This window comes from Phyllostomus hastatus, unplaced genomic scaffold, assembly GCF_019186645.2.
Source record: "Phyllostomus hastatus isolate PE091 unplaced genomic scaffold, TTU_PhHast_1.1 phas_scaffold_317, whole genome shotgun sequence".
Classification (NCBI taxonomy): Eukaryota; Metazoa; Chordata; class Mammalia; order Chiroptera; family Phyllostomidae; genus Phyllostomus; species Phyllostomus hastatus.
In genome coordinates, this window is record NW_025334023.1 from 11,474,344 (window position 1) to 11,501,559 (window position 27,216).

Here is a 27,216-nt window from a genome sequence, read left to right on the forward strand (position 1 = left end):
GTGAATGTAAATAACGTGGTCAGCAAAGGGAAAATGTTTAAGAGGCAGGCAGGGGTGAGAACATGCACAGCTTGGATGCTATGTTATTGACTTTGCATTTAATACTAATGCAAAAGGAGAGAAACAGATCTGATCTGTATTCTTACAGATCACTTTGTCTGCACTGGGAATAAACCGGGAGGGCAATAACGGAAGTGGTGAGGCCTGTTAGATGGTTATTGTAGTGAGGAGATGATGGAGGCTTGGATTAAAGTGGAAATAGAAGTGGAGAAGAATAAATAGACTTGAGGTACACTTTGGAGGTAGAATCAATGGGACTTGAAGAGAGATTGAATGATGAGTGTGAGGGAGAACATGGTGTTAAATATAATTCTCTAGTTTTTGGCTTGGACAATGGGGTAAATGTACATGCCATTTACTGAGTTGGGGAAGCTCAAAAAGGAAGCAAAGTGAGGTAAAATCTGGAATTTCAGTATAAGTATACTGGTGACATTCAACTAAAATGTGTGTGTGCAACCTTTTTTTCTACAAGTGAAGTAAAATATGAAAAGAGAAAAGAAAAAGGGTGAGGAAGGAGACAATTTGAATAAATAGGAAGTAAAATTCCCCAGGGGTGATAGAGAGTAGGGGCTGGGACTGATGTATATCAGAATTGCTGAGGGTGTGTAATTTGAAAAAGACATGTTCAAAATTATAGTGGAATTTTAAAATTTGGGATAAATAAAAAACCCACGATTTTTGGAATACAGATTATGGAAAATAAACAAAAAAGAATGGTATCTGGTGGGTCCACACAAAAGGTAGACTATCACCTGCTCATTGGCTTTGGTGAGTTCTATGTAAGGAAGCATCAAAGCTCTCCAGTGAAGTGCAAGAAATGTAACTTTTATGTTCATCACAAAAGAGCACAGGCTTAAAAAAATTATTGGCACTAAGCAGGAAGAAGGGAGATGAGAAAGCAGGATAAAAATAGAGAAAGGAGAGAAAAAGAGAAATGAGTGGAGAATTTTTCTAGCAAGCAAAGGCATCTCTGCCACTATGCCTGTGCTGATGCAGGTGCTGATGGTCCCTTGGGTTTGAATCCCAGCCCTGCCATTTAGTAGTGGATGGTCTTGGGCATGTTAGGTAACTTCTCTAACCTCGATTTCCCTATTTTAAAAACACAAATAATGATATTGTTTACCTCATAAGGTATTAGGGTTAAAAGAAATAACTCATAAGGAGTGCTTAACAGAATGTCTGGCACAAGGGAAGAGCTCAATACATGTTAGTGCCTTTATTTAGCTTCTCTAGACACAGAATTGCTAGCAAGTTGTTGTAGGTGTGTGTATCTTCTCACTTCCCCATGGCTATGGTGACTGCTGTTTTAGGTTCAAAACTGTATAATTCCCCGTATCGAAAAGTAGTTTTTATGATTTGTTAAAAATATAGGAGGATATAATTAATATCTATAAAGCATTCTAAAATATTATTAGGATTTAATTTTTGCAAATTAGTGAAAATGCCCCATTTGATTACATAGCCAAAAATATGTCTTCTTATTTATTTCTAGAAATGCTAAATATAATTTAAAAACTTTCTATTTAACTCACTAGGGAGATCAGTAATTGACTTCTAATTTTATTCTTTGAAAATACCAAAAAATAGAGATAATATTCTGACAAGCTCTTGGTATATTAATTTTCACTTTGAATCATTATAAAATCTATGTTTTCTTAGTCCTAACAATATTATGAAGATATATAAAAATGTTCTATCTACAAACATAGCTATGTAAATAGCCTATTATATTTAGGAACATCACAACTGAGATTTCTCAATTTAAACTGACTCTCTTCTCTCTGACTTTGTATACTCTGTAAAAATGGAGTTTTATTATTTACCATACATATCCTTTAGAATACTAATGCAAAATTATGTCCCAATCTTTAGATTTAGAACAATTTGTTTATTTGTATAAATTTTTGTATATATATATATATATATATAAACTAAATAAGAGAACACATATAATCACCTAGCTTGCTAATATTCTGTAAAGGTTAAGATTATATTTTTTTTTGGTTAGATAGAACTAGCTAATTAAGTAGTTTTAGACAAGTTTTTAATATCCTAGGGAGTTAGTTAAATGATGACACTAACTTAATCTTTTAGTTAAAATATTAAATAGTGATAATAGTATCTACTTCTGAGGCCTCGTTATATTCCTGGAGCATAGTAAGTGTTCATTAAGTATTATCAAAAATATACCCAATAAATGTTCTATTTTATCCTTCTGATTGAGTGAAATAGTGCTACTTAAATTTCAAAATAATTCTTTTGGAGATATATAATTAATACCTCATTAAAATGCATGGGAACCAAGAACATTGGAGCATCATGTGGTCATGTCTGAGTGCCTTGTGAACACACCAGGAAAAAAAACAAGGCAATGTTCTTGATTTATCCCATTGCACCAAGGGAACAGCACATCTCTCCACCCTGAGGAAGGTGCCGAGTGCAAGAGAAGTGAGCAGAGGTGGATTCTACCCATTTGATCACTGTGGAAGCACATGCAGTTTGAGAAGATGAAGTGAGGAAGCACATGCAGTACCTGGTCATCTCAGAGTCAGGGAGCAGGCCTAGGTGGTAGTGGGGGTAGGGAGCTGAGAGAAGGAAGCTTTTGTCACACTCAACAGGGGAATAGTGCCTGGGAGAAGCAGGCTTATCACACAGTTTGTTCACAGTGCTGTAAACAGGTTCCGGAGGCCTGGTGATACAAGAGGAAGAGAAAGAGATGCATGGTTAGCACACATACCGAACAATTGCGAACCCAGTAGCATTTCACTGCATGTGGAGGTAAATATCCAAAACAATGTTATGGGTTTCATTAGATCCAAGTTAAGGGTCTTTTTAGGAAATGGGATCTCTAGTTAGAAATTGGAACTTTGGCTCACATTTAGCATGACCAAACTTCATATGCCAGAGGATACCAAGGTGTGGCATTTCAGACTGAATCATCCAAAAAGGCATGGCATTTGTAGGGCATTTAAGATAGCAACATTTTTATGATTATTACTTATAGTCACACATAGTATCATCAGATAAATTTTGCCTATAATTTATGGTCAAAGATCCATGTACTGTAAAATCCTGGTTACAGTAAAAAAAAAATTTCACAGCTCCTTCCCCCACTTTTAACATATCTGAAACTGCTACCAATATCTTCTCTTTAAGGTAAGAATTGAAAAATCTAAATTTAAATGAAAGAACTATCTAGCAGACAGGGCCATAGACCCAGGAAGGTTAGGCTTGACTGGGAGGGTAAAAGGAGTAAGTCAGGACACAGGACTGATAACATCCACTGGGGCCACAGGACTCCAGGGGTAGCAAGTGGCGGCTACATGCCTGAGCAAAGGTATAGCAAGTGGAGGTGGCAAACTCAGTGAGAGCATAGTCCATGTTTGTGTAGCTCCAGCCCCCAGCATGACCCCTGATATATTATAGGTGTTCAATCAATGCTTCCTAAAATGATTGAGTAGGACAGCACAGAGGAAAAGAGAATAAACAAAGTATTAAAAGCAAACTCTACCTAATTTATAATATTATTGTGAACCAGTCATGGTTTAGACACACTATCCAGAGAATTGGATTCTCCCCTAACACAAAGTTTTCTAGCACACAGAAAGAGATGCCTTAATTTGTTTATTTTGTATAACATCATAGAGAGGCTGAGGATTGGGTAGGAAAATTCAGAGGCCTATTTTGTTCTCCAGAATAATTATCTCAGTGATAAAATGAGATACTTTACATTAGAGTGGGCTTGTTCTATCCTTGTGGCTAATACAGTAACATTTACAAGAAAAATGTAAGGTTTCATAAAAAAGATAACCAAAATTGTTCTTACTTTAGAGAAGTTGGCATGTTTTTAGTTAAGACAAGTACTCCCTTTCCAGAAAAACCTAGAAAATTTGTAAATTTATTTTTATTAATTATACATACTTAAAATAAATGGTAAACACCAGCCCTTCATAAAGGTAGTTGCAAAATCATTCTTTAAAAGTGTTTTTTTAAATCAATTTTATAAGTAATTCACTTTGTATGAAATGATATACTATAAAAGAAAAGATGCTTTTAGTTAGATACTGAAATGTAACTTTCAAAATAGCCAGATTAGATACTATTTTTGATTTTCAGACAGTCTGTGCATTTTTGACATGTTCAGCTTCATGAAGATACGTGCACACTTTTCATGGTCCTGGAGACAGAAAGACCTGCAATGCTGATCAGATAAGAAAGTCACCTTGGGAGATGATGGTCTTTTCTGCACCTAAAATGTAGCTGTCCACACAAAAGCTTGAGCTTGTAAAGGGCTTTGTATTAATGAGCTGCATTTATATCAATTAATAAGACATGAAGGGGCATGTACAGATTCTATGAGAATTACTCTGGGTAGGTTATCACAAGAGGTCCCTGTGTTATACTCCAGCTTTTCCATTCAGAGATACAGCTCCTGTGGTAGAAATGGCTGGATTGCCTCCCAAGCATCCATGCACTCCTTCTTTCTCAGTAACAGAAACCAAATTTTCCACTTGTCACTTTTCCTGTAGTAAAGACTTTATTTCTCAGCCTCCCTTGTAGACAGATGTGACCCGGGAAGATGTTCAGCCTGATGTAATTTGAGCAGAAGGGTTTCTAGAGACTCTTTAGCTGACTGCTGAAAGGGAAGCTGATTTTGTTGGAACCTTTGTAATTTTTCTCTCTCCTACTTCCTCTTCCCCTCCTTCTGCTGACCTGGAATCTATGTATGATGGCTGGAGCCTCAGTGGTCATCTTGGACCATGAGGTGACCTTGAGGAAAAAAGGAAACAATATTAATAGTGGAGCATGATGTCAGAGTTTGTGTCACTGAAGATATGGAGTGACACTATAACACCTCCGGACTACCTACCTCTGGAGTTTTTAAAAATATAGGATAAAAATAAACTACTACCTCATTTAACCTAGTGTCATATATTTTTTTATTTTTAAAAGATTTTATTTACTCATTTTTAGAGAGAGGGGAAGGGAGGGAAAAAGAGAGGGAGAGAAACATCAATGTGTGGTTGCTTCTTGTGCACCCCTTACTGGGGACCTGGCCTGCAATCCAGGCATGTGCCCTGACTGGGAATTGAACCAGCAACCCTTTGGTTCACAGGCCAGCACTCAATCCACTGAGCCATACCAGTTAGGGCTAAGCTAATGTCATTTTTTAGGTATATAAACATGACCTAATATTAACAAATATTCTCTTACAAAATATAAGACTAATAATATAACATGAAGAAATAACTCAGCCCTGCCGTAGGTGATAATTCATTTAATTTGCTGGAGTTTCATCTAACACCTTCTGTATATACAGAAAAAATATAAATAATACTTTTTTTCCTAACTATAAATATAAAGTCTAGGACTGTTTAGAGAACTCACTGCATCTTTATTTAAAAATATTACATATATAAAATGGTAGCTGATCTAAACTGCCAGCTCAGGGCCTAAGAATAAAGGAACTGATGACTTCTTTTAGGCCATAAAACATTTTCATGATGATGTTATTTCAGTAGCATTGTACTTTCTGCCTAGGAGGGCTGATTCAATTTTCTTAGTTTGATGTTGACATGACAGACCAAGAAAATGATGTTACCAATTTTCCCCTAGTCCTTCTACCTCAGAAGCACTGTATTTTAAGACAAATGATCAGAATCAAAGCTGGCTAATAGATATCTTAAGAAAAAACTATCCTATTTGTATTGTACTCAACTAAATCAAGGGAAAATTTTTTACTCTCTAAATACTACAATAGATTCAAGACAATAAAAATGAAGCCCTCTACATTGCACACCCCTGAGCTCTTGAGAATTTTATCTATGTCTTTCGGACCCATTTTATGAATGTAATATTATTTTATAGCTCATGTATTTAGTAGATTTGGTATTTGGAGGAAGCTTAAATACATTAGATTTTTGAAAGGGTCCCTTATTTCTTTGCCTACAGTCACTTCCAGAATTATTTCAATACTCATGACAGTAACTTCCAGAATTATTTTAATACTCATGATTTATAGCCTTAGGAATGCAGAGACACAGCTACTGATCCTGCAGACTGCTTTTACCCTCTCATTCAGTCTTTCATTCCTCCTACTTATTTACATGTCATTTTGAATAGTCATTGACTAAAGAGAAGATAGATCAAATCTAATTTCTTTTCTTGAGAGAACACTTTATATTTCAGAATATGGGTAGATAAAACATGATTAAAAAAACACTTGGCAAACTAAGCCTTCTTGCAGTAATGCCAGTGTCCCCTTGCAACCAAACAATTAAATTAAAAATGTCAGTGAGAATAATCAAAACAGCATGGTATCACCAGAAAAACCAACAAACAGACCAACAGAGCAGAATTGATAGGCTGGAAATAAACCCATATGTATATGGGCAAATAATTTTTGAAAAAGGAGCCAAAAACATACAGTGGAAAAAAGAAAACCTCCACATTAAATGGTGCTGAAAAAATTGGAAAGCCACATGTAAAAGAATGAAACTAGACTCTTTGTCATCATACACAAAATTAGCCCCAAATGGATCAAAGTCCTAAATATAAGACCTGAAACAATAAAATACAAAAAAAGAAAAAGTAGGTACTAAACTTATGGACCTTGGTCTTATGATTTAATGAACTTGACCTCAAAAGCAAGGGAAGTAAAAGTAAAAATAAATGAATAGGACTGTATCAAACCAACAGCTCCTGCACAAAAAATAAGCAAGCAAACAAATAAAAACCATCAACAAAATAAGGTAACCAAATGAAAGGGAGAATATATTTGCAAAGATCTCTGATAAGGGGTTAATATCTAAAATATATAAGAACTCATACAATTTAACAACAAAGATACAAAAACTCCAATTAAAAAATGGGCAGAGGACCTGAACAGACACTTTCCCCTAGAAGACATACAAATAAATGACCAAGAGATAATTTAAAACATGTTTAACTTCACTAGCTATTAGGGAAATGCAAATGAAAACCACAAAGAGATACCACTTCGCACTTGTTAGAATGGCTATTATCAACAAATCAGGTCATAAGTATTGGAGAGGTTGCAGGGAAAACACTTATACATTGCTGAGGAGAATATAAACTGGTACAGCCATTATGAAAAAACTGTTGGAAGTTCCTCAAAAAATTAAGAATAGAGTTACCATATGGGCCAGCAATCCCTCTCCTGGGTATGTACTTGAAAATTTTGAAAACACTTATTCATGAAGATATATGTACTCCTACATTCACTGCAACATTATACATGGTGGTTAAGGAATGGAAACAACCTGAATGTCCTTCAATAGATGATTGGATAAATTTGATGTAGTACTATATACAATGGAATACTACTCAGCCATAAAAAAGATGAAATACAGACTTGAAAGGATCTTGAGAATATCCTGGTAAGCACAATAATTTAAGAACCATATGATTTTACTCCTATGTAAGATATAAGAAAGAACAAATAAACAAAAAAGACAAACAAACAAAAACTCATAAACACAGACAAGAGTATGGTGATTACCAGAGGGAAAGAGATTAGGGGGAGGTAGAAAAGGGTAAAGGGGGTCAAATATATAGTGACAGAAAGAGAATTGACTTGGGGTGGTGAACATATAATGCCATATACAGATGATATATTATAGAACTGTACACCTGAAACCCTTGTCATTTTATTAATCAATGTCACCCCAATAAATTTAATAAAATTTAAAAAATCAGTGAGAATCTCCTCTCAAGTAGCATAGAATGCAGTTCATATTTGAAGAATTCTGTCTGCTAGCCCCATTACTATCCTAGAATTCTAGCACACATTACGCACTATACTGGCTATAGTACGAGCTACACTCTGAACACAGGGAATGGCACACAGTTGGTACTTGAAGAATGTTTTTTGAATGAATAGATTATTTATTTTGTTATTTTTATTTTTTATAATTCTCCATTGATAGAAATAAAAAAGGAGTTCCTAAGTAATTTTGAATCTCTTAACTAGGTTTAAATTTGTCAGGCCATCATTAATCCTCACAGGTTATATATAAGAACAGAAACCCAGGTGTTGTCAATTAGGAACTGACAGCTTTAAGTACTTGGTGTGCACAGTTCATCCACTCTCAGATGGATGGGCTTCATGTACGTGCAAGTCTGGCCATAGCAATGCCTGCCCCAAGTTCCTGTGAGAGTCACCCTATGGGCACCAGGCTCACCACAGACTTCTCAGCCCTGAGTTCCAGAAGGCCTAAAGCCACTCAGCATTCTTACTATTTCCCAGCAGTTTTATTCTCTGTGGACTCTCACAGATAGAAAAGTAATGCCAATTTATGAGCTGTCACAGGGATCTGGGTGGCAGAAACAGATGCCACCACTACTTCCCATTTTTCAGTAAAGAAGTGACATTCAAAATTGAAAGGACCTGTTTATCCTATTATAAACCTCCAGAGTCCCTTGGATTAGAAAGTAATGAATGTGGAAATTTAATGTGAAGTGCCCACTGTCTCTCTTCATTTCTGTGGATGTACTCAGAAGAGAGAAGAAGTAGTTAAAGATTTTAGTGGACTCTCTAAGTGAATTTATAAACAAATCATTTATCTTGTCCACTTATCAGGGGCCGAAGATAAATGGCTTTGTAGTCCCCAGTGCTGAGCCATCAGCATATATTTGCATATATATGGATTTTTAATTACAGGATCTTATATCATATAATTAGCACAACCTGGCCCTTGGTGATCTCTCTCTTCTCTGAACTCCCATAGCACTTGCTATTCTGTTTCCTTGGCCTTTTCTTTTCCTTTAAAAAAATTTTAAATTGATTTTAAAGAGAGAGGAAGGAGTGGGGGGAGAGAGAGGAGGAGGAAGGGGAGGAGAGGGAGAGGGAGAGAAAACATTAATTTGTTGCTCCACTTATTTATGAATTCATTGATTGGTTCTCGTGTGTGCCCTGACAGGGATTGAACCTGCAATCTTCACATATCAGGATGATGCTCTAACCAAAGGAGCTACCTGCTTAGGACTGTTTCCTTGGCATTTTCAATTGCTAGTCCACAATGCTGGTATATTAGAGGGAGGTGCTTCATCTAGTCCTGTTCTATGAGAAACTACTTTGCCTGCAACTGTCCTTTCTCATTTGTCCCACATGACTCCAGTGCAACTCAGTCCTCCCTTAACCAAAGTTTCTTATACTAGGATTGGGGCACTGACTCTGCAAGCATGGCATGTACGGATAGTAGGGCTTTAAAAAAAGCTAGGCCAATTGGATCCTCCTGTGGACTATGAATAAAGGGGAAGAAAAATGAAATATCAGCGGGTAGCATAAAGTCAAGACTCAGCCATGTAGAGAGTAGTGAGGTTCTGTCCTCTAATTAGAGAGCACCAGAGTGAACGTGTACTAAATTTTATTGCTAAAGTGTTTAAAGGTTCCTTGAATCTAGAATAATAGTCTGTATTCATTCTTTAAGGGAGCTATTACGGCTCATGTTATTGAATTTCTCTGCTGGTTCCCATGTGACATTAGCTATATAATGAAAATAAAACACCATCTTCCACCCTATTCCTTTACAGGAGCTTAGGCCAGATATGCTTGCAATCAATAGAGTGAAAATAGAACAGGCACTTTATTTTTACCAACTCTTTCGGATTACCTCAACTAGACTGTGCTACTCAAAGACAAAAGCTGAAATCCTGGACCACTGTGTAATCCTACAGTACCTGAGATCCTGTCTTTAGAATTCTGATATTTTGTTCATTATGAATTATTTTGTATTAATTCTACTTTCTAAAATATGGCATTAAAATATTACCTTAATTATTGAGTTTTTGATGCCCCTTTAAATTTTAGGCCTGCTATGATTATCTCACTTGCCTCACTGTAGTCCTAGCTCTCTACCAGAGATAGTAAATGTTTAACACAATGATGATGATGACAGTGATGGTGACAGTAAATACTAGTCTGTGTAGGACCTGAAGATACAAGGTCAAAGGAATATGACTCCCTTCTCTTAGAGGTAACAGTAAGAGTGACTCACACTGTGTTAAGTTTTTTTTTTTTTAAAGTGACTCACAGTTCATTGAGTACCTTCATTAAAGGGACTGATCTCAAAGCCCCAGGCAGTCTAAGGCAAGGCCTTCACCTCAGTGCACTGTCCTGTCTGGTTCACAGGGCTCTTTCTTTTCTAGACTATTAGCTCATAGGGGATCAGGACCAGATCTCATTTATCTTTGCTTCCCCATAGCTTTCCTGAATACAAGAATGTAAGAATGAAGCACTACCATAGAAAAAAAATAGAGTTGTGACAGAAAAACTGATCAGTACTTTTTATTTTCTCTTGCCGAGCTAGAACCAAAATGAAGAACCTAAAATTGCAATAGCAAGGACTTGGGTTATATATTTGTATGCCTTTGACCAGAAATCTCTCTCTTATAGACAGATATGGAGAAGTCTGTAAACCATCCAGGTTCTCCATCCTTCTTGCTTCTATGGTCTTCCTAGGCTACCCCAAATGGGGAGGGAACATCTAGCTCCACGCTGCTACATAAACAGGCATGGAACCCAACTATCTCAATGATGGCAGCTGGGATGCCAAGGGCTTGGTTTGCATCCCTAAGCATCTAGTATATTTCCTGACATAAATCTGAAGAAAATAGTTTTAATCTTATAAGGATACCTCATACTCCTCTTTATAAATAATACACCATTTATTTTTTTGGCCAAGGATGTGGAGAAGTAAGCATAAGAGGATTGAATCCCAGGCCAGAGATAATAGGTGTTAAGGGAAGAATTTTGGAAAGTAACTAGAAGATAAAAGAGAATATAGGACTAGGCTGTGAACCATGTGGCTCAATATGTGAATCTGACATAATGATAAGGATTAAGGAAGAAGCTGACTCCTCTTACACTGAACACTAAGCAGAAATTGTTAGTCATTTGATGAAGGTGCTATTAGAAACTTAAAAGTATGATATAGAGAAATCTGAGGAAAGGATTTATCTAGATAATTTATTAGAAACCAATCCATGGCTGGCCAGTGGGGATTAGTTGGTTGGAACACCTTCTCTTACACTGAAAGGTCCTGAGTTCAATTCCCGGTCAGGGCACATACCTAGGTTGAGGGTTTAGTCCTTAGTTAGGGTGTGGGAGGCCACCTATCAACGTTTCTCTTACATAGATGTTTCTCTCTCTGGGATATATATATACATATATATAGAGAGAGTACTTATATATAAATATATAAGTATACATATACATACATATATACGTATATGTATATATATGTGTATATATATATACACTATATATATATATATATATATATATATATATATATAAAAGGAACCATAGATTCCCTTATTTCTAGCACCATCAGATTGGTCCTCCAAGGACTTCTACTAGGGTCCTTGGAGAAGATGCCTATTTGCAGAATACTCACTTACCTTTTCCAAAACTTAGCTTCCACGTTTCAGTGATATTAAAAAGCCTCCTCTGTGTACCAGCAAAGCTTTAAACTGTAATATAATATGCTGCGATACTATGAAAAAATGAGGTGGATGCAAAGAAAGAGAGCTAGGTTTGGTTTCTGGCTGTTCCAAATTCTACCCTGTGTGATCTACTGTTTCTTAACTTCTCTGAATCTCAGCAGCCACATCTGTAAGGTGCAGATAGTAATATTGGCCTCAGGGTGGCTGCGAGAAATAGGGAGAACGCTTATAAAGCACCTAGCTCAGTGTGTGACACTGCAAGCTCACACATAGCATTATTTTTACTCTCAGGCACTCAAGCAAGGATGCACAATTTCTGAAAATGTTGTCCACTAGTCAGGCAGTTCACATATTAACACTTTCATGTAATATGGATTCTCTACAAGAGGGTTGAGCAAAGTAAGTAACAATCAGTGGTTTTTAGTATCACAGAAGACACTGAATAATGGTGTTTTCTAAAAACTCACTTTTGCTCCTGATGTTAAAAAGGTAATTGATCCTGGAGGTTAGTGCTCACCTTCCCTAAACTTCTCAATTATTTTCATTGCCTCTAATAAGGTATAACCCCCAACTCTAACCTCTAATTTGTACCTGCACCTTCACAATGGTTTGCTTTCCTGTATGGCTGGCTCACAGGTGTGGAGTCATGTCATATTGTTGGGCTGTTAAGTAATTTGTTATTAATGATATTTTATGTACCATAATCTATAAATACTTACTCTTCAAAATAGAAATTAGGATTGATTTACCGTTTTTCTCTTTATAAATATCACTCAATTATATTTTGCTACGTTTGCTTATTGAGGAGAAAAATGGCAGAGTGAGAGCTACACCGCATAAAGTCATTTTGAAAATTTTGAAATATTAAGGTGCTTTGTTTTCTCAAAGAATGTTTGGGTTTCAATAAAATTTGGCCTTGTCATGATGGTGAATTGTGAATGGTTCATGGAGTCTTTAATTAAATAAGAAGTTGAAAGTTAATAACCTTGGCAATGGTGATTACAACAGGTTTATTTCTAAAGGAGAACTGACTGTACCTTGGTATTGGGTGTGTGTCTAGCCATTGTAGTATTAGATGGCATTCTGAAAGATATTTTAACAAATGCATCTTATCCAAGATGCATAAGGTCAGTATTATAGCCATATCAAGACCTTTGAGACATAGATTTTAATTATTTAAGGAAGATACAGTATGTCATATCATTGTGTTTAACCCCATATTTTCATAGCCTTAGTTTTAAAGTTTTTTTTTTTAACTGAGCTCATAGGATATAATATATGTCTACCAAAAAAAAAAAGCAGGTTGACAGTTATCTAACATCATGATGGCAAAGAAATTTTGGAACAAAACTGAAATCACATAAAAGATGAGAGATTTGACTACATAAAAATTTAAAACCATTGAAGTAAATAAACCACATGAACAAGCAGTTAGCTAAGAAACATCTGCTTAAATATATTTACAGATGTTTTTACAATTCAGTATACAAAACTGTAAACTTTCAATATAAAATAGACAAAGGCTATTAGCATCCAATCACAAAATAGCAAATACAAGTGACAAATAGACACACAATATAAATGTTTAACCTCACTAGGAATATAAGTAATGCAAATAAAATGATATATCCCCCTTGAGTGTTAAAAACAATAACATTTTAAAAATGGTAAATTATAATGTATTCATATTCATAGTTGTGGTATGTGGTGAGATAGATACTCAGATTGCTGGTCTATGGAATATAAAACCCCCTTTACAATATTTAAAGAAAGCAATCTGGCACTATAGTTCAAGAATTTTAGAAGTAATTTTGCTCTTTGGTTCAGTAATTCTGAACCACTGGTGTACAATCTGAAAAAGAAAATAAAAAATGTGGACAAGTGTTTTCACAGAGAGAAAGTCATGGTGGTTTGTCCTAAGAGCAACATAGAACAAACTGAAATGTCCAACAAAGAGACAAAGATATATAGTTAATATTCACAAAAATTTTAATGATACACAAAAATAAATTTTATAATATTGAATAAAAGAGTACAAAATTGAATATGGAGTTATGGGAATAGTGGGAGGTGTGAAAGCACCTAATTTTCTCACTATTTGGGAAAGGAACTGAACTAAGCAGAAGTTAAAAAAAAAAAAACAAAAACAGTGGAGAGTACAGTTTCCAGTGCAGAGTTGGGGTGGGGAAAAAAGGGTTTTTTAGGAAGTGGTAATAAATCACATGTGCAAAGTTAAAGAGGGAATCTGAAAACATGCCCATTTAAAAAGTTTTTTAAAGGCTTGAGTAGGAGATAGACCTGAAAATGTAGGAACACTGTGAGTACAACTCTAGTGTCCCCAGGTGATGGAAAGCCATGGAGGTTAGTGCTCTTCCCATTGTGTGCAGTTAAAGGAGTAAAATCATTTTAGCTGTTCCTTTGTATACTCATCCATTCATTTTATAAATATCTACCAAAGGCCTACTCTGTACCAGGCCCAGAGAGAAGCACTGGGTATATAATATTATATTTATGCTCACTGAGAAAACAAATACAAGGAAATTTGATTGCAAGCAACAGACTTATTCAAGCTACTTCAGGTAGTAGGACATATATGCACAATAACTTAGAAAAAGCTGACCATCAGAGATCAGGAAGACTGAGATCTAATGAGCTGGATCTTTGGAGCTTTCTCATCAAGATAATATCTTTTCTCTTTGTGCATCTTTCTACTCTTTCTACCCACCCCTTTCTTTAACCACTAATTTATAAATGCTATACATACTGTCCACCTCACAGTTTCTGCTTCCTAATAATATCAACCTGCACACGACTCACAGTGGACACTCTGGTCTCCTTCACATCACGACCTGTAAGTTTCATTTTTCACTGATAGTTGCCTCATTAGGCCTGCTTTTCAAAGAAAAATTTCTAAGAGAGAATTTGATGAACTTAGTTCACCTTTCTGAGTAAACCGCATTATTTTTCACTGGTTAGCCTCTGGATTGGCATCCTTTGGATCGAATATATACCCTGAGCAATCAGGTTTGGTTAGAGGATGAGCCACCTGATTCTTTTGGGCTTGCTCTTACAGCAGAGCCATAGGCAGAGCACAACTTCCTGAGGTGAGCTGGGCATGCCACTGGTATGCTTAGATTTGGTCTGTGTGGTAACTACCTACAACTCTGCATTCTCAGCTAGTACTACTTAAAGATGGTATAGACAAAAAGCAAGGCCATTCCCTTTGGAGAAAAACTTGGAGGCAATGAAAGAGAAGAGGTTGAATGATATAAAAATATTAAAAACATTACAAAGCTCCCACAAAAAAGATCCCCAGGGTTTTTGATATATCCCCAGGGTTTCTTTCTGTTTATCATGGTATTAAAATGTAATATCATAGAATAGAAACTCTTCCTCTACAATAATCATTTTCTTTCCCTAGAGGCTCCAAGATTATTTACACCTATAACACCCAAACTAAAGGTTTCCAAATCTGATAGGGTCTTAAGTTTTAAAATTCACACATATATAAGATTTTTTGAATATGTTTAGTTAAATCATAGCTTCTAAAATATAATGGAAAATGGTAATTCAACTATATTCTCCTGTATTCCAGTTTTGAATTATTGACAGACTCTATAGGGGAGAAAACCATTATGCCTTTAACTCAAAAGAGCTCAGCTTGAATATAACAGCAGCTGCCTAGAAGAAAAAATAATGCTCAAAAATAATTCTCTACATATCAACAGGAAGGATGAGATGGCTTTATCCAAATGGTACATTATCCTCTATTTCTTGCAGTTATCACCACTTCTTCTTTTAGGGCAGTTATTGCAAGCAGGTTATGAAGATTGACTGGTGGCCAGAAGGAAGGCTAAGCTATACATTAGAACAAGAAAAGATTGCTGCTGCACTGCCTTGCTCTCCTTGGAGAAGATGCCTTGCACTTGTAGTAGGGTTTCACACTGAGACGTAGACTAAGGTCATACATTCCCTGAAGTTCGTGGTTCACATCCTTTTAAAATGTACATATATTGGTTCTCTCTTCCAACCCTGTATTTTAGGGAGGTCCCATGAATGTATGTCTAAGTTGTTCCTTGTTTCTAGCAGGGTCTCACTCCTACTTTCTCCATAGAGCTAAGTATACCTGATTGCAGATTCTTCTCTTTTCTTAACTCCACTACAGTATATTCATGATTGCCACTTGGTGTTGTACTCTGATGTATTATCAATAATAATAATTAGGTCTTGTGTTACATGTGCTTTTTGTCTCTTATATCATGTAATCCTCCCATCAATCCTAAAATGTATATAACATTATTATGTGCAAGGCTTGGCACTACTTTGCTTCTCCTCATAGTTGATTTGTTAATGGTAAGGCTGGGCCTTGAACCCAGGTTGTCTGGCTTCAAACCCTGGGTATGCAACTGTTATGTTTTGTTTTTTTTTGAAACTCATTTTCTAGCATGTATAGTTAGATCCTTGAGGGATCTAACTATATTTTGTTTTTACCTTGGCAACTACAGGTCCTATTTTAAAGGTAGTATAAACAGAGCAGAATAAAGAGAGCAAGTTGTTAGTCTGACCATCTAGATTCAAGTTCCAGGTCATCATTCACAAGCCATGCGATCTTGGGCAGTTTGTTTACCTCTGTGCCTCAGTTTCTTCCCTTGTGAGCAGGAACAGTGCCTACCTCTTAGGGCCTTATGAGTATTAGATGAAGTGATGCTGGAATATTGCTTAGCACAGTATCTGAGAGGTACTTAGTAAATGTTATGAACACCACAATATTTAAACAGGAAATTTTTCAGTTAGTCACCTGATTTATATACCCATGTCTCTGAACTTTTGTGGATGTGAATCTATTCTTAAGATAATTTCCTCTTATGATGACAAAATTATGTTTCTGGTCATGCCTAGAGCTGTCAAGTTTAGCAAATAAAAATAAAAGGTGCTCAGTTAAATTTGATTTTCAGATAAAGAATGAATAATTTTTAATATAAATGTGCTAATATTAAATACAAATATTTAATTTATACTAATGGGAAATATACTAAAAAGCCTATTCATTGTCAGTGTTTAAATTCAAATTTAACCAGGTATTGTTATTTTATCTGGCAACCAGCTGGCCCCTGTGCCTTGGAAGCTCCCCTGCATGGCCAGTACTCTGCCTTTCAGCATATTTATTCACACTGTGGGACAATTTACTTCTTTGCTATGACTCTTCTTTTGGTTGGCTGCATTCTTTTAAGTCAGAAAATGTGCTTAATTTAATTTTATATTTTCAGTTCTCAACATTATACCACTATATCCATGCCCAAATTCATGTCTATACCCAAATGTAGACATAAGCATGTAGGTATACAATATTTTTAAAATAAAAAAATTGGTCCAGATTATATTGTATGTGTTATTATATTATTGCTTTTATTTTTAATTATTTATTGTATATTAGATATTCTTCCATATCAGCACATGAAGCACCATCTACCTTTACTCTAATAGCTGCAAAGACCTCTTCATACATCAGTGGTATAAACTGCTGAACCTATGACCCAGAAATCCAACTTCTAGCATTCTGTTCTACAAAACTGAGTACAACAGATGTGCACAGAATGCAAATGTCACATAGTTTGTGAAAGCAAAACACTGGGAAAAACCTATACTCATTAGTATTGAACAGACCTGTGGACATTAAAGACATTGTTGTGAAAGGCTTGATGACATGGAAAAATATTTACAACATTTTATTAAATGAAGATATCAGGTTAAAATAATATATATAGAATTTAATAGCGTATATATGGTTTGGTAAATAATAAAAAGATAAATTACTATCTCAATTTTATATAAGATATGGTGAGCAAAAAAATAAAAGAGGTTTGGAAGCATATGCCAAGGAATTTGCTGAATATCATTTCTGGAAAATATCTCTACATAAGACTTTTATTTTCTCTCAATATTGCATGTTTTCTAAATGACTTTTAAATGACATTAAAATTGTTCATCATAGAATCTGAGAGATAAAAAGCTGTAAACTGTATATGTAGTACGATGCCAATTTTGTGAGAAGCATATCTGTATGTCTATTTGTATATTTGGAAATGTCAATTAAAATGTTAACAGTGCTTTCTCTGAATTATAAGTTATTTGATTTGCTTAATTATACTTTTCTTTATTTTAAAATTATTTTTAAAGATATTTTTTTCACTCCAGAGGACTGTGAAAAAATTCAGCCCAAAGATCTAGAGATGCTCAAACAACTCAGAAATAGAAAATATAAATTTTCCCATTTTAGGGCTAATTTTTCTTTAATAATAAACAACTTTTATTTCTCTGTGATGCATAGGTACCAACATGGCATTATAACAGTGGTAATGCAACATTATAATTGCTTATGGTTGAGGATGGCTTAACTGTCACCACTACATTATCTATTTAACTTTGTCAAAATCTCAAATGTTTTCAGTTATACAAATATATTTATTTACTAAGAAGATTCCAGTATGGAATTTCCTCAAAAAACTAAAGATGGAACTGCCTTTCAATCCAGTGATCCCACTGCTGGGACTATACCTTAAGTACCCCGAAACACCAATTCAAAAGAATCTATGCACCTCCATGCTCATAGCAGTGTTATTTACAATAGCCAAGTGCTGGAAGCAACCTAAGTGCCCATCAGTAAATGAGGGGATCAAAAAACTGTGGTTCCTTTATACAATGGAATACTACACAGCAGAAAGAAAGAAGGAGCTCCTATCCTTTGAAACAGCATGGATGCAACTGGAGAGCATTATACTAAGTGAAATAAGCCAGGCAGTGAAACTCAAATACCATATGATCTCACCTGTAAGTGGAAACTAATCAATAAAACAAATGAGCAAAATAGAACCAGAGACTTGGAAATAAATAACAAACAGACGGTGACAACAGGGGAGGGTGGAGGGGGACAGAAGCGGAAGGGGCAAGCAAAGGAACACGAATAGAAGACTCATGGACAGGACAATAGAGGACTGTGGGAGTAGGGAGTGGGGTAGGGGTGAGCAATGGGGAAAAGGTGGGACAACTGTAACTGAACAACAATAAATAAATAATGAAAAAAGAGAAGATTCCACTTAAGGTTTACTTTACTTCAGATAAATTATATGATAGCTAAAATACTTTTATAGAAATGTTAATAATTAAGACAAATTTACAGCAACTGTACTCTTTTTTACTAAGGCATCTTCTCATTCATTTAATATATATTTACCCACTTAGAAAACATAAAGAGATGCTATGAACTTGGGGGAAAAATATGGACTTTCAGGCTATGAGACCTGGGGTTAAATACTGTTCTGCCACTTACTTATCTGTGTGACTCCAGAAAATTACTTGAATTATTTGAGTATTGGCTGCTGTATCTAGAAAATGGATTACCTTAATATCTACCTTATAGGACTGCTATGAGATTAAATGAGATACAATGTTCAAAGCCTCAACAAATCAATGCCCATGTGGTAGTGCTCAGTAAGTAACTATTTTTATCTACTGTTTCTATGTACTACTCTATGTGATGTGGAAGATAAAAATGTGATCCAGATGTAGATTCTTCTCTTAAGCACTTTGTCTTGAGAGAGAGAGAGAGAGAGAGAGAGAGAGAAAGAGTGTTTAATGAAATAAGACTAATACTAGTTAAGTGTAATGGGAGGGAAAGGTGGACTGTTTTGGGAATTTAAACAAAGTGGAAACAACATCCAGCAGGGAAAATTATGGAGAATCTTATGAGAAAGTATCATTGGAGCTGGACTGTGAAAAAAGGCAGAATTTTAACACAAGAAATTGAAGATAGAGATGACTGAGGGAAGCATATATTTGGATGACAGTGTTGCAAGAGCAGGCAGGGTGGCTGGTGAAGTTAGTCATCTGGTTAAGTAGGTTGGAGAATGGGGGCATTAAGGAAAGAAGTGAAGATACGTCTGAAAATATGGCAGTATACAATATGTGAACCCATTTACAGCAGAGCTTCTATTTTAATGGACAAAATAAACTCCATTAACTCTTGGGGCCATTAAGTGTATTATGTATAGTTGAGGAATTTTGCAGATGTTTAGTTCCCTAGGTGGTAACACATTGTAGTAAAACATAGTCCAAGTCTGAGTCACAGCTCTACTACCTATTAGCTGTGCAAATTTAGACAAGTTAATCTCTTTGACTTTCAATCTTATACAAATTTGATGGACATGACAGGACTAATGTGGAAATTAATAGAACAGAATTACCCAAATAATTTATCAGAGTTCTTGGCATTTACAGAACTCAGCCAATATTAATTGTACTCCCCACATTCACAGACTATTCTATTTCCCAAACTCCCTCTCCCTCTCTAAAAAACACATTTTTGAGACAATCATATCTATGGTCCTCCTGTTCATGCTCTGAGGAGTTTTAAATAAATCTCATCTTGTGTACTTTTGGTCAAAGTACTTTCAGTAGTTGAGTAAGAGCACAAATTACCCAGAGGGATAAGATGATTGGCCTTGAAGTGCACATGGGGAGAGGACTCCTGGCCTATCTCTAGGATTCAGAGAAGACTGCTTCTTTGTTTTTGGTTATCCCAGGTGGAACAGTATGTCCAATGGAAGTGACAGCCACTGTTAAATGAAAAAGTGGAATGAAAATACAGCTTTATGAAATCAGATAGAGGTTTTTTTTTAAAAAATAGATTGAGCAGATGGGAGAAATGTTAGAATGATACATTCTGATCATAGTTATGATGAATATCAGATGACAAAACTGTGCGAGGGTCATAATAAAATGCAGATACAGTGAAAAGTATGTCAAAACATCAAAGAGCCAGTGGAATCCATGGATTTGTGTCAAGAATCTCAATGTCTGTTCAGAATACCTCAGTGACTGCAGGGTGGAATGCAGAGGGAAAGGTGGGTACGGGAGGTGGAAGAGGGCAAAGGGGGAATAAGTGGTGGCAGAAAGAGACTTGAGCACAAGATGCAGTGTGCAGAGGATGTGTTATAGAGTTGTATATTTGTAACCTGTATGGCTTTTTTAACCAATGTCAACCCAATAAATTCCATGTAAAAAAGAATCTGGATGTCAGTTCAGGATACCTCAGTGCCAGCAGGGTGGAATGCAGAACATAGAGCTAAAAGGCATCCTATAATCCTGTCTTTTGTCTACATAAAATATTCTGCAAAAAAGGGGGTTTAGGGAGTGGAGTGTTCCTGAATTGGAATAACAAAATGCTTTTTCTGAAGCAATGAAAAGAATAAAAGAGGGGGGTAGGATAGTTTATTAAATATTAATTAGTGGTTTGAACTTACTATGTTTTTTCTCCCTAAGTCTGATGCAGATATTTGGGACTTTGTGTTCTCTTGCCTCACTGGGGATTTGTGATATAGGATGGAAAGGAAAATTTTCCTGAGGAAACTCTCTTCTGGGTGTTTTGTTCTTCAAAATCTGAACTCCTATAAGACTGATGGTCAGGGAGGACTTTAAGAAGAGAAGCAGACAAGATAAGGGCCTATTATAGCATGTAATTTGATTTCAAGAAAAGTAATGTGCTGTTTTTTAAAAAAGTGGATTATAGAGTCAAATGTGTGCCTGCCACTGGTGTTTTTAAATAGTTAACACTTTTAAAAAACATTTTATTTATTTACTTTTAGAGAGAAGGGAAGGGAGGGAGAAAGAGAAGAAGAGAAACATCAATGTGTGGTTGCCCTTTATGCACCTCCTACTGGGGGACATGGCCTGTAACCCAGGCATGTGCCCTGACTGGGAATTAAACTGATTGCCCTTTGGTTCAGAGGCTCGCACTCAGTCCACTGAGCTACACCAGCCAGGGCCTAAATAGCTAAAACTTTAAATGATAAAAATCTAACCACCATTGAATAAATTCTATGTTTGGTGACTCTTGCTCATAAGCAATGCCCTTTCTTTGCATATTATCGTTACCATTTGTCAATGGTTTAAAACCATCCAATGTTTTTATAAAAATTTAACTTATGGGAGAAATGTGTGACCAGCTTTTCTTCTAATGTCCTCTATTTTGCTTTTACTTTTAGTATTGACAATTTTTCTGAAGTTAAAGACATAATGAATTTAATCCAGTTGTTCCCAAATCTGCCTGTGCAGAATCATCTGGGAGAGTTTTTGTTCTGTTTTAAATGCTTACATCTCAGCTACACCCATGAACACCCAGATGTGGGAGATCTGGGGAGGGACCCAGGACTCTGTGTTTACAGAGTTTTCACAGGTGACTGGAAGGTTGTTAGAGTTTGGAACTACAATTTTAGATAGTAGACTTGTTATTTTTGAGGACGTTATGAATTAGTCACATTTTTTAATTTGCATTATCTATTTCAGTACTATTAAATGCAAGAATTGCTTTAAAATTCTTTGACCCAATAACATTCTGTTGACAAATGTTAATATCCATAGAGTGTAAATATTGTTTTCAAGGAAAGACAAGAAAAACTACCTTTCATTATTTCATCAGTGATATATATATAATATATGTATAATATTGATGTGATAATATTTATGTTTTGAATGTTTTATATGTATATATTATTATATATTATGTTTAATATTTATTTTAATATTTATATATTTATGTATTTACATATAAAGTTTAACTTTGTAAGCATACTTTAACCAAGTATTTCTCTCGAAGCTACAGAACACAGTAGCTCTGGGGAAGATTCCACTTCAGCTAGGGCCAGCATATTCTTAAGTTCTATACTTGATCACAACTCTTATATTGTTCCCGTTAGTTCTCTTAGTTCTCCCCTTAGTTTTCCTCTTAGTTTAAACTTAGCAGAGCCTCTTATAAGAGCTATAGTCAACATTAGATAGGTTTGGATATACAGTGTATGTGAGCTCTTTTCCAACTGTCCATGTCCAATCTACTGTTAATGCAGTGAAGCCATGAAATTAAAGCTACCCCTGGGAACTGGGAGGCATCATTATGGGTGCTGCTATGTGTATATACTTGTTTTCTGTGCTCAAACATGAAGGCATGCAAAAGTAAATGCTTCCATCATTTAAAAAGTTTTATGATGCCTGCATAGTAAATCTGAATAATGGGAAGTATATATTTTTGTTCAATTAACATTCTAGAATTTTTAATTTTAGAATTTTTAAATTAAAAATCAGTTTCCTTAACACTTAGACTTTTTAAATATGACTTTTATAGGTAGGCATGGTTTTAAATAGATTCTTCTTAATTAGTATATACATTTAAAAGATATTGAGATATAAAGGAAACATCACTAAATCAACATAAAGTTTGAAAATCTACCTGGAAAGGCAAGTGTAAATGTAGTGTCAGTCTCTGTTTTATTAGGCTAACTAGCATATTTCCCCTTTCAGATAATAATACCAATAACAACATCAACTAACTTAAATGCAGTTTATTTTGTGCTAGGCTCTTTTCCAATGTTTAACATAGGTTACTTCATTTAATGTGAATAATAACCCATGGTATAAGCATTGGTAGTAAAACGGACACAGAGAAGTTCCATAACTCATCCAAGGTCAAACAGCAAGTAGGTGGTGAACCCAGAGTTATCCTACTCCAACATCTCTGCTCTTCGCCAAGTTGCTACCCTGTTTCTGCATTCTGGGTTCTGGATTTGCCACTTGCTTTCTACTGGCTGTAGGATAAATTGTAGACTATCATCTCAGATTCTCAGTTTGTTAAATAGGTGTAACAACATTTCCCTGCTCATTTTGTATGGTGGTTTAGAAACTAAATAAGTAGGAAAGTATCCATGCAGCACTAGACAGCTCCAAGGGTTTACTAATACTATTAAAAATTCAGAGCAAGGCCTCACGTAATTGGCTTTGAAATCTCTGGCTATTACATTTATTTCAGCTGTTTCATTCTGTCTTCATCCTCTTCATCTCAAAATGATAAATGAGACTTTAGAAAAAGATTAGGGGAAGGAAAAAAAACATAAAACAAAATATGGGCTCCAGTGGATCAGTTGACAGCATTTCCATTAGGATGCAGTGTCCATGAGGAAAAGACTCACATTGTCCTACCTCAAGGTCAACATAATTTAAAAACCTCTAGGATGAGGTTTGATATTTAAATGTCTAGCCAGAAGCACATACGCTCACAGAGACTGCTAAATTCTTTCAATGATGACTTATGATGTTTGTTAAAGCATTGAGCTCTGAACCCTTGCCAAAACTGCACCATCCAAGAAGCCTTACTTCTTCCAGAGGAAACCTAATCACCTACCCTTAATAGGTTGTAAGTGTGGCCAGGAGGAGACAATGATATAAAACTTTAGTTCTATCTGTATAGATCAAATGCCTCCAATCCTGCAAACCAAAAGCTCATTGAAAGCACAGAGATTTGAGAAATTGTAAAGCTAATAATACCACCCCATGCATTGCAGCAAAAAGAGCCAGATTTTGAAGCTACTTCAAATCCTGACCCTGTTATGTACCAGCTGCATGACCCTTAATACTGTGGTCAAAGATATGGAGTCTGGAGCAGTCTGACTATGCTGAGATCCCAGCTTTGCTAATTACTAGGTCCTGGCTGCCTAATCAACATCTCACTTGGGTTGCCTTATAGCAGCAATTTTCCTATTTTTTTCTTTGTTATATTTCTTTTCTTTTCTTTTTTTATTGTTCAAGTACAGTTGTCTTCATATTCTCCCCACCACGCTGCCCCTCCCTGACCATCCCCTCTTCACACCCTCAGTCCTACCCCTCTTTGGCTTTGTCCATGTCTCCTTTATATATGTTTCTTGACCACGTCTCCCCTTCTTTCTCATGTTATTCCCCTCCCCCAAAATGGTTACTGTCAGTTTGTTCTTTATTTCAATTTTCAACCTTTTTCATCTCGTGGCACACATAATTACTAAAATTCTGTAGCACATTAAATATATATATATTTGGTTTTTTGCTAACCTGACAAAACAAATGAGGTATACTTTTGATTCATTCACAGCAGATGGCTATTGTGTTGGCTGTTGTCATTTTTTTATCTGACAATCTAAGGAAAAAGAGGTCAGTGCCCCCTGACTAAATAGTCAGATATTACATGTTTTTAAAATTCATGTGGCACACCAGTTAAAAATCGCTGCCTTGTAGACACCATATATTTAATACTTCCAAAAATAAACTCTCAATATTTGTCTACAAGTTTAGTCTTCCCCTTCTTAGTAATAACAGCTCCACTTTGCTGTTGCTCAGACCACAAACTCCAGCATCAGCCCCCAGAAGTTTAAATGTATTGCTCTATTGTTTCCTAGCTGGCACTAATTCTGACAAGAAACCTGTATTTATTATGTTCCTCTCTTCATAATGTCTTTGGGTTTGACTGAGACTCTTACATCAATATGATCAGAATTTTCAACAAATATTAAAAAATTCTATTTGGTATGAATCTAACTGTGTATTTTGGGTAAAAACTGCATTTCTCTCAATTGTAACACAAACTTGTTCTTAGATGTTATTTCCTATGAAAACTACTGCAAATATAGTATTTCTGTGCATCATTACCACAGTTGTGTTAAGACAGTATGTGTTGCCCTGGCTGGGGTAGCTCAGTGGATTGAGAGCAGGCTGTGAACCAAAGTGTCACAGGTTCAATTCCCAGTCAGGGTACATGCCTGGGTTGCAGGCCATGACCCCCAGCAACTGCAGATTGATGTTTCTCTCTCTCTCTCTTTCTCCTTCCCTTCTCTCTCTAAAAATAAATAAATAAAAATCTTTAAAAAAATATCTACAAATATCTTATTAAAAAAAGTATGTGTTACGGTAGAAACCACATATTTCAACTTCTAGTGAAAGAAATACATAGAGTGATGTTATAAACTAGTACAACATGTTTAAGTAAATATGTTTTCTTAAAGAATGTCACTTTTCAGTGTTAATTACTAGTGTTTAAAAATAAATTCTATTTGGTACCCCAAAGTCTCCTTTTTCTGGTGCTACAAGTTACTAGAATTTTTTTTGTCTTTTTACTGTTTCATCTGAATAGGTTATCTGTTGCTATGCTTTAAAGTTCACAATTCTTTCTTTTGTGATATCTCCTGTAATACTAATTTTCACTTCAGAAACCATATTTTCATCACTCAATGTTTAATGTGGGTTTATTTCATGTCTTTCATTTCTCTCCTTTTTATTTACATGTTTTTTCCTACTTTCTGAGAGACTGACCATATTTTTAATAACTTTTAAAATCTTCTTGTCCAATAGTTCTATCATATTTGTCATTTCTTGGTCTGTGTCTGTTGGTTAATTTTTCTCTTGATTATGTATTATATTTTCCTATGGAGGGGAAGGCTGCAGACAAACATCAGAGATTGTTTTTGGAAATGTTAGATGTGTGATATTTATAAGGCAACCAATTGAGGTGCTGATTAGCCTATGGGGATCTAGGCATTTATCTTAAAGAAATATATAACCAAGGTGTGGGGTGAGAAAGGTTGTACAAGCATTACCTACAATAAGAAACAGCCTAAATATACATTAATAGGAATATAGTTAAGCAAATTATCATTCCTTTATGTTATATAGCTACTAAAATATGTTTTTGAAAATTAAAAACATAAGAAATTGCTCAAATTAGAGCATTAAATTAAAAAACAAAATCCCCTACTAAATAGAGTATGAAGCACATTTTATAAACATATATATACAGACAGAAAAAACTGAAAAAATAACAAATATTAATAATAATGATCTCTCTGTGGTAAATAGTAATTTTTATTCATTTTCTTCATATTTTTGTTATTTTATAAGTTTTTTACAAATAGGTATTACTTTATAATTAGGGAAAATAATAAAATTAGATAGAACTTATTGGAAAAAACAATTAAAGAGGGGTATAAGACAATAAAAAGGGGAACAAATTAGATATAGAGATAAATATTGAAAAGGTTGCCTGGGGAAAGTATATGAAGAAAGTATTTTTAAAATGATTTTTATTCAGATATAGCTCAGTTCATTACCTAGATTAATTAAATTACCTAGAAGCAAAAAACAAACAAAAGAAATGAATAATGCAACCCAAAACTTACATAATTACAAATCTGTAATATACAAGAATATAAATCTTTGGACCATAATAAATATGCCCTACAATTTCCTGATATTTTTTTAAGGTGATCATTAATATTAATATAATAACCTCACTCACAGCAGCTAATGATATAGGAGATGGCAGGAAGTCACTAAGGGATTACAGTGCTGTCATGAATAATTTTCAAATCATACACCCACATGTGGACAATTAGGAATCAGCTGTCTTCTGTCTACTATTAGTTTATTGACATGTGGATGTGAAATAAACTCACAGAAAAAGCAGCTCTTCCTAATTATCTTGAGTCATAATATACACCCTGATTTATTATCACAGAGATAAGGGTCAGGAAGAAGCTGCACGTTGTGTTGGTGATAGTCGTTACTTGCAATGTAAGAAGACAGGGGTCAATTAATTGCTGATTGCTTCTGCAGTGGTCCTTCCAACATTCTCCATTGCCCATCATTTATCTTTTTTATCTTCAACCAATCCTGAAGACTAAGGATGAACTCATCCTATCAAAATGTAATGCAGCATTAATTAAACAACAATAGCTATAGATGTGCAATAAGTGTCTTCCATAAAATTATAAGGCCTAATGTGTGTTTATGTCTGGCTAATTTATCAGGTGCCTAAGAAATGATAAATATCTATAGAAGACA

At 35.2% G+C, this 27,216-nt stretch overlaps 1 protein-coding gene across 14 annotated transcripts in view; it reads right to left on the reverse strand.

The window, feature by feature from the left end:
• DLG2 (discs large MAGUK scaffold protein 2) overlaps positions 1 to 27,216 on the reverse strand; it is a 1,902,487-nt gene that overhangs the window by 456,650 nt on the left and 1,418,621 nt on the right. For 11 of the 14 annotated variants that reach the window (XM_045817849.1, XM_045817836.1, XM_045817835.1 and 8 more), the window contains one exon: positions 2,594 to 2,749. The exons of the other annotated variants lie outside the window; for them this stretch is intronic. In XM_045817849.1, the coding sequence (XP_045673805.1) occupies positions 2,594 to 2,749 (156 nt within the window). The remainder of the gene's footprint in view (positions 1 to 2,593; positions 2,750 to 27,216) is intronic. 14 annotated transcript variants of the gene reach the window in all.